This window comes from Eulemur rufifrons, chromosome 6, assembly GCF_041146395.1.
Source record: "Eulemur rufifrons isolate Redbay chromosome 6, OSU_ERuf_1, whole genome shotgun sequence".
NCBI classification, from domain to species: domain Eukaryota; kingdom Metazoa; phylum Chordata; class Mammalia; order Primates; family Lemuridae; genus Eulemur; species Eulemur rufifrons.
Window position 1 is genome coordinate 25,565,581 of NC_090988.1, and position 11,053 is coordinate 25,576,633.

General features: G+C 35.9%; 1 protein-coding gene and 1 pseudogene across 1 annotated transcript in view; one reads left to right on the forward strand and one right to left on the reverse strand.

Moving 5' to 3' along the window:
- The window catches only part of C6H11orf65 (chromosome 6 C11orf65 homolog), a 50,821-nt gene extending 42,352 nt beyond the window's left edge, over window positions 1-8,469 (forward strand). Inside the window, exons 7-9 of the mRNA XM_069468974.1 lie at window positions 1,483-1,653; window positions 5,799-5,854; window positions 8,058-8,469. Of these exons, the coding sequence (XP_069325075.1) occupies window positions 1,483-1,653; window positions 5,799-5,854; window positions 8,058-8,209 (379 nt within the window). The 3' untranslated portion in view covers window positions 8,210-8,469. The remainder of the gene's footprint in view (window positions 1-1,482; window positions 1,654-5,798; window positions 5,855-8,057) is intronic.
- Window positions 8,470-9,223: 754 nt separating this feature from the next.
- Window positions 9,224-9,451, reverse strand: LOC138383845 (signal recognition particle 9 kDa protein-like; annotated as a pseudogene).
- Window positions 9,452-11,053: the final 1,602 nt, after the last annotated feature.

Sequence of the window (11,053 nt, forward strand, 5' to 3'; positions counted from 1 at the left end):
AGTGTAAGATTATAAGTTCCATGAGGGAAGTTTCACCACTGTACAGACATATAACACTTTGTAAATGGTAGACACTCAATAGATATTTATTATACAAATGAGTAAGTGAATGAAAAACTACAGAAAAATTGCTAAGTCATACTTTCTTATAATTTTTGCTCTTATTAAACTATAAATCAAGAATCATGTTCCTGCTTCTATAATATGTATTTGCTCTCATGGATCATTATCTATTTAAAGTCTGATCAAGCAGAAACTTCATGAGGGCACAGATAACTTCTCGCTGTTATATTCCTACCACCCAATATTGTGTAGCCTTCTTTTATTGAATGCTTACTATGTGCAATTCACTGTTCTAAATGCTTCACATAGATTCACACTTCTAAACCTCTTTAGAACACTAGGAGGAAGTAGTAATATGATTATCATTTTAAGGAAGTGGTCACTGAGACCCAGAAAGGCTGGATTATTTGGCAAAAATGATATGGCTAGTAAATCACAGAACCAAGATTCACATCCAGATAATTTAATACCAGAGTCCTGCTCTGTATCACCACTATGGTGCTTCCTAATCAATGGGCATTGGATTAATAAATAAATACAATTTCAAAGTAGGTTCATCTTTAAAATGGCTACCAGTATAGATCTTAAAATGAATAACCCCTCTAAAATGCTATGTTTGGTAAGGATTGCTAACTTCTTTTTACTGCCTCAGCTCATGTTTGGTGGACACATTATTTTATGTGCTCAGATTAATGTAAGACAGACAGTCTCCAGAAGGAAGCTGGACTTAACAGTCAGGTCTGAACACTGGCTCTGATATACATTTACTACCTACATGATCTTGAACAATTTTTAAACTTCTCCGAGTCTCAGTTTCTTTATAAAGAAGAATAAAGGGGAATAAAAATAGCTGCTACCAATAGCTGTGACTTTTTAAAGAGAATTAAACACGATAATGTGTGAAAAGTACCTGGCAAAAAGAAAATGTCAGTATCTGTCATTCCTTTACCTCTTCTCCCCCACCTTTTTTCCTTTTTCCACTTTCCTTCCCTCTTCCTACCTGCCATTAGCCTCATGACTTTGTAAAAGTCACTCAAATCCTCCAGGATTTATTTTCTCACCTGTAAAATGAGTGGGTTAGTTATTGGTTTCTAAGATCCTTTCCATTCTACAATTCTATTAATATGATTCAGTGATTTAATGACTTAGTTTTTCTTTGTACCACAAAAATGCAACGTATTGAGAGGTGATTTGAACTGAGGCTTCTCTGGTTAGTATGGTTGGTTAAGTTGATCTTACCTCCAAAATATCCCATCATAGATCTTGGTTTAAATGCATCTGAGTTATATAGGATGCAAACTTGATTCAATGTGTAAAATAGGTTTTAATATGTAAGTAGCCACAATATATTATCAACTGTATCTACTTATAATCACTTATTCCAAAGGATTTATATTTCTCTTCCTTTTCTCTATTTAGGTACTACACAGGAAGCCTGGAGGCTCAGTCAACACATCCTAAAACTGTAGGTTTAATTCAGACAGCAACGAAGGGGCTAATAAGAGCTATTGAAGATGGTGGGATAGATTCTGTGATGGAATGGGAAGTGGATGAAGTGCTGAACTGGACAAATACACTGAACTTTGATGAGTAAATACACATTGCTATTCTTGGGGAACAAGGGCAGTCACCATATATTTTTTCTTTCTAACATTTCCCATTCCCATGTTGAGTCTTGGGGCCACAAACATAATATTAAAAAAAAAAAAAACAAAACCTGAGTATTTATTATTTTTCCAGAAAGAAAAGAAGAAATGAGGGATAAAAAAGGAATGATCTAAAATAGCAAACATAAAATTAGACATAGTTGTTCTTTATTTTCAGACTTTAAACTCATGCCTCAGTCTCTCCTTTGCTTCTTACTTTGGAATTTACAAATAAAGCTAAGAGCATGAAATTAATAATAGAAACAATTTCCTCAATCTATATTCCCTAATCTTTCTGTGTGAGAGACTAAAAAGTTATAATTTTTCAATGATGTAGTATGGCCCTTGAAAAAAATTTTTAGGATATTTTGTATGGTGGAAATTTAAAAATATTTAATACAGCTATTAGAGAAATGTAAATCAAAACCACGAGATACCACTTCATATCTACTGGGATGGTTATAATTAAAAAGACAGATAATAACAAGTGTTGATGAGAAGGTAGAGAAATTGGAACACTTATGCATTGCTAATGGGAATGTGCAATGGGGCAGCCACTCTGGAAAACAATCTGGCAGTTCCTCAAATGGTTAAACATAGATTTGCTATATGACCCAGCAGTTCCACTCCTAGATATATACCCAAGAGAAATGAAAACATATGTTCACACAAAACTTGTGCATTAATACTTATAGCAACATTATTCATAATAATAAAAAAGTAGAAACAACCCAAATGTCCATCAACTGATGAATGGATAAATAAAATGTGGTATGTCCATACAGTGGAATAGTATTCAGCAATATGAAGAAATGAAGTTCTGATACATGCTATAATATTAATGAACCTGCTAAGTGAAAGAAGGTTATCACAAAGGAACATGTATTATATGATTCCATTTATATGAACTGTCAAGAACAAGCAAATCTATAAAGACAGAAAGATTAGTGGTTGCCTAGAGCTAGGGAATCAATTGGGGGGATTGGGTGGTGATGGCTAAGGGGTGTGGGGTTTCTTTTTAGAGTAATGAAAATGATTGAAAATTGATTGTGGTAATGGATGCCCAACTCTGTGAATATACTAAAAGCCACTGAATTATACACTTTTAATGGGTGAATTGTATATGAATTATATCTCCATAGAGCTGTTAAAAATATTCAATATTTACTTGACTACAATAAAGAATGTGGATAATGCATGGATGAAGAGGCAGAAAAATTAAAATGAAGATGGTATACAAGTAAAGTATGAAAATAGAAGAAATTAGCAAAAGGGAGCTAAGAAAATGGGGTTGGAAAAATCAAAGTGATGGTCTTTGAACAATAGAACATGAAAATGGGAAGCCAGAGGAAACAGAGAAGAGAATAATAATAAAAGGAAAGATAAAAGAAAGAAGAAAAGGGGTAAAGAAAGATACAAAAGGAAAATAAAAAAAATAAAAGAAAAAAGATGTTGATGAAAAGGATATATTATAAAATAAAAAGAGAAAAGAAATAAAGAACTAAGTATCCATAGTAGATACTCTAAAATGTTTTTAAATAAAAAAGGACTGCTAATGATTCAATAACCCCAATATTTTGTCTAGACCACAGTATTGGGATTCCCTATAGACAGCACATCTGTGGTTTCTGGGACATCGAATAAATACAAATGGTAATAATGATGCAAGAAATGACATCCAAAGAAAGGTGCTGTAATGCCTTGCCTTTAGTCCCTTCCTAAGAGTAAAAATTGCTAGATGGAGAGGGAGGGAAGAAAGGGAGAGAGAGGTAGAAGAGGTACATTTTGAATGAGCATTTGAGGACAGAATAGAGAATTCTCTCAACTATTGAAATCCTGCTCTGCCTTTGCCTTATCCAGTTGGCTGATTCAAGCAAAGGGCCAGCAAGCTTCAGTGCAAGATTACAAAAAATCTATACCTAATATTCTATATTCTATCATTACTGGAATACAAAAAGAATAAAAGCATTAAGTTCAACGGGAAGAAATAAATCGGCATCTCAGTCTATATAAGACTTTCCCATCTATCATCCCCTGATAGGGTAGTAGGTGGTGAAGAGTCTCAGTGGCTTCCCTTTGTGGAAAAAACAGAATAAACCAGTAAGACTTGAAGTGGTTTCTTCATATCATATGCTCTGTATGGAGTGGGATGAATATACCTGGCTTTGATGTGATAAGAGTAACTGAAAATTTCCATTTTTAAAATGCAGATACTTCATGTTACCAGTTATGTACAACTTCTGTCAGTTCATTTTCTGAGTTGGGTATAATCATGTGGAATCTAAGAAAGCAAGGTTTCCATTGAGGCCCTGGGCAATGAATATTTCAAATGAAATCTCAAGTGGTTATTTGGGTATATTTCAATAGCACTACTGACAACAAGCACTGATTATCTCAGGCAAGAGCAAAGTTTGAAAGACCTTCCCCTAGCTGACCATAGACATTAGGTATAAGCACCCAGTGCATTTATGGTCTCCACAGTCTACTTTCCTATTGTCTTTGTAGTCCTCTAGATATTTGTAACTGGCTTGACAACACCTTGTTTGATGAGAATTTAATAGTGTGACATTTTTCCCTTCTGTAGAATTGGTAGCCATTAATTCGTTGGAGAGTATCCTTCAAAGTCTATGGACGGTTTTCTACTGTTGGACAGTTAGAATGGCATAAATGCCTCAAACACTGATATTTACTGATAAAAATCAGTTTCTTCCCAAAGGCTTTTGTGCTAACCCCTTGTTATGATAGACACTCTCCTGGGATGAAGCCATGTCCATCTTCAGGTGTACATTGTAACCATCAACTGAGAACATTATTTTAATCATTTTGAAGAATGAATGGAGCCATTCAGTCTTGGATTTGAGGACACTAATGAGCACTATTGTAAATTCCTGTATCCAGAGATATGTTGCTGCATATGTTAAGAATGTAAAACAATCCCTACATCACCATCACTGAGTTACCCACAATGCCACATGATGGCTACCATGACTGTTGCAGGCATTCATCCTAAGGGATGTTCATTCAGATGTTCCTCCTCCAGGATCATCAGAGTTTTCAAATAGCAAGTGAATATTAACATACCTATTATGCAATTAGCAGCTAGGAAATCTTAAATAATTTCCTGATATTCTATATAACTTTGTTGGTGAGAACTCTGTGCTCATGTACGTTATGGATAGTTTCTATATCTGAAGATGCTCCTTTGATTTCTAAGGCATGTAGTTAATGTGGCCTCTCTGGCTAAGGACTTTTCCTGGGCTATTAAATCATTTGTACTCCTGAAGAGATTCATTGTAGATTCCACATACACATTATTCTGTGATTGTTATCTAAAAAATTCCAAAAATTTCTTAGAAAGAGAGATCAGCTCTATGATATAAACAACATGGTAATGCTATCATCAGACTTTTTCTTCTATTTGTAAAACTTACATTTCTTATCAGTTACTGATGGCATGTTTTTATGAGTTCTTTTTGTATAATAGAATGAATTCATGTCCTAATCTTAGATAAAGCAGGAACAGGATGGGCCTTAAATACGGCATATGTTTATGCCCCAGACTGTCAGGGCTTAGCATACTATCCATCATGGCCCTTTAACTTGGTTCCTTGAAGGTAAAATGAAAACCCGCCAGTATGTAAATCCAAGGAAGCATTTGACTCTTCACAGTGCGCCTAAGCAACCACTGACTTTTCCCTCTGAGAGTTTTATGTCCATACTTTTAATTTAGAAGTTATTAACTAACATCTTAGTAAACACTCAACTGAGGACATGATCTTGCAGGAATGAAACAGGATAAAATGAGATGTGCTAGAGGAAGATGAAAGGACACTAATATGGTAGATGGTGGCTACCATTTTTATACATGCCTCAACTCCTTGTCCTGGAGGTTGTGTTAGCTGCATGTGAGCTATTAGAAGGTGGGAAAGTCATGAGAATTAAACATTGAGACTAGTGAACTTGTTACCATTAGTCTAAGATTTCTCAGAAAAGGTGAAATTTTAGTACTCTAAGCATGTACTAATGAATAAACTAATGACTTATTAATGAATCAATTGAATTTAATGAATTCCCATATAATGTGCTTAGGTATATTGCCAACTGGAAGGAAATTGCTACAAGCAACTCTTCAGCTAACTTTGAAGGTAGGTGATTTTTAGCAATACTTTATGGGAAATTCTCATGAACAAATATGATACATTTCACATATTTCTAAGCATCTAACATTTAAATGTCCTGCACACTATATATATTTACATGAACTTTCCAAGTCATTTTTCACATTTATATATAGGATTGTTATTTGGAAATGGAAGGAAATTTTCTATTTTATTTAGGGTTGAATAAAATGGTTTTAAAAATATGAATCCTTTTAAAAAGTTAAATATCTTATGGTTTTGGTAATCACTTTTAGTGAGCAAACTTCACTTGGCAAAATAAATGCCTCAAAATATTGAAAATATTTTTTAGGTTCTCTGCCACTATTGTCCTGCCAGTGGCCAGCAATACTGAAAAGCTGAAAGTGACAGCCAGCATGTAGAAGAAGAATATCATTAGACCCCAGAAATGCCAGTAATTCTAACATAGCCACAGCCTAACATTGGTTACTGTATGATCTGACTATGTGACTTCTATCCTGCTAGCATATATGAGAAGCAGTAAAGCAGAGAGGTTAGGATTGTGCAGTCCTTGGTTCAGACTGCTGGGTTTGATTTTTGGCTCCACTGTATACTGGCTGTGTGATCTTGGGCAAGTTACTAGCTCAGTTTTCTTGTCAGTAAAATAAGAATAACAATAGTACCTGGCTCATAGGTTGTGAGATAATACATGTAAAGAGCTTAGACTAGTGTCTGGCACATTATGCATATTCCATAAACATGAGCTCTCATTAGCATTAACCTATCCACTTATTTCCAACTCACTGCCACCCCAAGTTGCCTTCACCCCTTTGTAGGCTTCTGCAATAGCCTTCAAATTCAAGCTCCTCCAGTCCATTCTCCGCACAACAGAGTGATCTTTTATTAAGTTAAATCAGCACAACTGAACCATTTTTATTAATTTAACAAACTCTAGCAATTTCAATGTGGATGTGCTGTCTTAAAGTACTTTATAAAATTAACTCATTTGATTTTCAAAACAACCCAACAGAGACAGGTTCTATTATTTGCATGTTACAGATGAACAGACAAAGAGATGCTGTTCTTGCTCAAGGTCGCACAGTGGGTTCCTGTGAGGGCCAGCATTTGAATTGAGGCAGGCTAGTTCAGAACCCATGCTCTTAACCACAACTACACTCTGCTGCCTCTCATAACTTTCCCTCGCACTTGTAATAAAATCCTAAATTTACCATGGCCTTCTGCTTCTGGCTGTGGCCTGAGTTTCCACCCTTACACGGTCCACTCTCCCCGCCTCACTCACAGTACCCCACGTCACTGGCCTTGTGCCTGTTCCTCAAACACACCGTGCAGTTTCCCACTTCAGGGAGACTAATGGAGTTGGCCTTATAGAGAACAGTTTCAGTTAACTGTCTTCACTGAGGGCAGGAAGCTGTCTGTCTTGTTTGCTACTGAATCCCAGTGTGTAGCACTTAGTAGGTTCTCATTGGCAGATCAAAGAATATAAAGAATGACAGGTACAAAAATGGAAACAGAGAATGTATGTTCCTGAGTTAAAAGATTACTGTGAAAAGAAAGAAAGATACAGGATGGTAGTCCTGGAAGGAGCATAAGAGCAAGTGAAAACTATTTTAAGTAGTGGAGATCTGTATAACTGAAGCCAGTGAAGGAGATACATCGAAGATGTTGGCATTGGAGAAGAGGAGAATGTGTGTCAATTCTTCAAGAAGCAAGAGAAAATCAAATCCAGAACAGATTTAGAAACTTCAGCTCTAGAGAGGGAAAAGGGATCTCTTCCTTTGTGAATAAAGAGCTGTTAGCTAATAATTATAGAGCACTAACTGAGTGCCAAACACTATGACAAGTCCTTTCATTTACCATCTCATTTAATTCTCACATGAATATGATTAGGTAGGTGCTGTGATTATTCCCATTTTACAGATGAGAACACCAAGACTTAGGTTAAATAACTTGTCCCAAATCACACAACTAGTTAGTAGATTAAACCTCAAACCCATGTTCTGCAGAGCCTTTTGTGGAGGTGGATCATAATATATGAGAATGAAAATAGGATGAACTCAGAAATTTGGGGCATTTATGGTTTCAGGTATCTGCTCTAAGGGTGGTAAAAACGAATGTGGAATAGACCTTACCTGGAACATAGCAGCATTTTGAATGAACCTGTATCTTATCACATCTGGCAACTTTCTAATCATTTGTCATTTCTCTTTAGGATTCAGGTTTACGCAAGCACAGAGAAATAGATACGATTATGAAGACATATCAGAGATGCAAATGGGGACAGCAGATAATACTTTCTATGACAGTCTTTACCAAAAACCATATTTAACTAGATTAACACCTGATTCCACTTATGGAATATAAAGTGTTTTCTTTTCTGAGCTACAGCCCTTTAAGCCCTGCATCCATCAGTTTTAGCCAAGAGATAGCATATTCTCACTGGAATAAATTGTATATATATTCTGGGCACAGAACCTAGCCCAATTAATTAAGCAAGATTGAACAGAAATAGAATATTGGAATGAATACAATAGTCATGGAAAAGACAGAACTTATTCCTGGTATTCTGAGAAACTAATATTCTAATAACCACATTTAAATAAAGATACTATATTTAGGAGCAAAAAACTTCAGATTGATTATTTTCCTTCTTTATTTGAGGCATTTAGTGCATTCGTGTAAGGCAGAGCTTTTTGTTCATTTATCCCATATCCAAATGTGCCTTGCTTCCTCCTTCCTTCCTTCCCTCTCCCACTTGGCCTTATCCTTTCATTTCTCCATTTTTCTCCACTATAATTTTTTTTTTTTTTTTTTGGAGACAGGGTGTTACTCTGTCACCCAAGCTGGAATGCATAGGCCCAATCATAGTTCACTGCAGCCTCAAACTCCTGGCCTCAAGCATTCCTCCTGCCTCAGCCTCCCATATTTTATATTTATTTGTCATCAAAAACACAAATTTTATGCTCCAAGAGAAATACATTGATCTATCAAAAATGGTTACATTTCATTTTCTTTTAAAGACAGAGCAACTGAATTGATGGAAGAACTGGCTTTTCATGATTATCTCATTTTCAAATTACTGATACAAATTTATCAGAGAATCATATATTTTACCCAATATCAAATAATCCACAAAAAGTTTCCAAGATAGATGCAATTCTTGTTCGATTTCCAAAAATAAATAGAGGCTTTCTAATTGAAAAGCATTTACATTCCTAGCTCTCAATCGTAAACATTAAAAAAAGAAAATACAAAAAATAATCTCTTGGCTTTTGAATACTCCACTTAGTTACGTATTTTCTGTTCCAACATTTTCTTAAATTCAAAAGATATTTACTTCCTAACAACATGACAAACAGTATTTTCATTTCAAACCATTCAGTCTGCTTCCATGGCAACACTGCAGAATTCCTTGGCTACCATACGTCGCATTAACTGACTATGGAATTTCTCAATCCTATACATCAAACTAAATCATCTGTTAACTTTAATACACAAACTCCCAGCTGAATGCCTACATTTGAGAGCCACACGTGCCTTCATGGGGTCAGCGAGGTAGAGTTTCTCAGCAGCGCAGCTGAACTCCCCGGTCTGGTACTGTGGCATTGTGGCCCAGGGTGGAACAAGAGAGAGGCAAGACCACAAATCCAGGCCCATCTACCTACCTACGCCCCTTCCCCCCACCCAAGGCTGCCAACTGATGCAGTGGTCCCGGCACCCGCTTCTGTGTATATTATTTCTTTGGCATTTCAAAACAAAACTTTCCAAATAACACCCAGGGCCCTCAGCCAATTCTACTGTAACAGCCAACATCATGCAGAGGTAAAACTCAAGGAGTTGACTATACTTAAAGCAAACAAAACCTGAATGCAACACGAAGGTGACTCAGAAACAGAGGAGGACTCACATTCAGGGTAGGCAGCGCAAAACTCAAGAGTATTCTTCCTTTGAGGAGGAAATTTAGCTTATGGGAAATCCTTATAACCAGAATAAATATTAAAGTGAACGTTGTACCCAACTTTATTAATCAGGGAATAAAACTGATTTACTAAAAGTATCTTGCTAATGAATGTTTTCTTTGCACTGAAATAGGCAGTTGCAGAGATGTCCTCTCAAGTCATTAAAACATAACCTGGTAGGAAATATGAGTTAAACACCTACCACCAGAATTGAGATTAGGATACGTAATATGCTTAGAATTCTTGTTCAACAGAAAAAATATGCAGTTGGTTCAAAGATACATTAATTAGTTCCTTTCAATTCAATGTCCTGTCAAGAAAAGAAGAAAAGCACAAGGGATATAATTTCTTAAATCCAATGTTTTGGATTTAAATCCAATGTAGTAGATTTTTTTTAATATCAGAAAACATCAAGTGATAGACTCTTTTTTAAAAGCAAAATCATCTTTATTTCTATAAAATTTAGACATAAATTAACATCAGTGTATGTATACATTGCCAAAATATAATGAGTGCCATTTCTGACAGGAGTTACAATCTTCACTGCCCAGTTAGAGCAAAAAAATTATTTTTTCTGGACTAGGGTAGTATATATTTTTCTGAATTCCTTTGAAATGGTGACTAAATTTACACAGAGGAAACCTCAATGAATTCTGAAAGGCAAAGATGCAGCAGTAATGAGAATTCAGTCGTAATTAATAAGTTTATGTGACCTGAAAAGCACCGATGTCTTGCTGATTTGCTTGAGTTCTTTGTATCTTGTGGTTATTACTCCTTTATTGGATGTATAGCTTGCGAATATTTTCTTGAGTGACACTTAATTGAAAAGGCTATAGCAAGGTTTGTTGAAGAGCATACATGGTCCATTTACCAAGTAACATCTGATTGTACATAAAGTAATGAAGATTCTATAAGTGGCTAGCCACTCAGCTGGAGTAGACGAATGTAAGATTCTTTTTCATAATGTTTTCCTTAATTGTGGTTTTCATGATTCAGGCCCCGAGATGCAGGCTGGGGCCTTGTCTCTACCCCTGGCTCTCGTGCATTCCAATTCACTGGGAGATGGTAGCCCAAGGCAGTTCTGCAGAAGCTATTGGTAAGGGTCAAAAGCTCTGCTTAAAGCTGGTTTTGACTCTGAGTTTTCCAAAAATGTAGGGCATTTCCAGCAATGTGGGGCAGGAAACATTTAAAACTCTATAACTGAGATGGGACTTAACCATGGTTGAAGGATAAGAACCATAAAGAATGC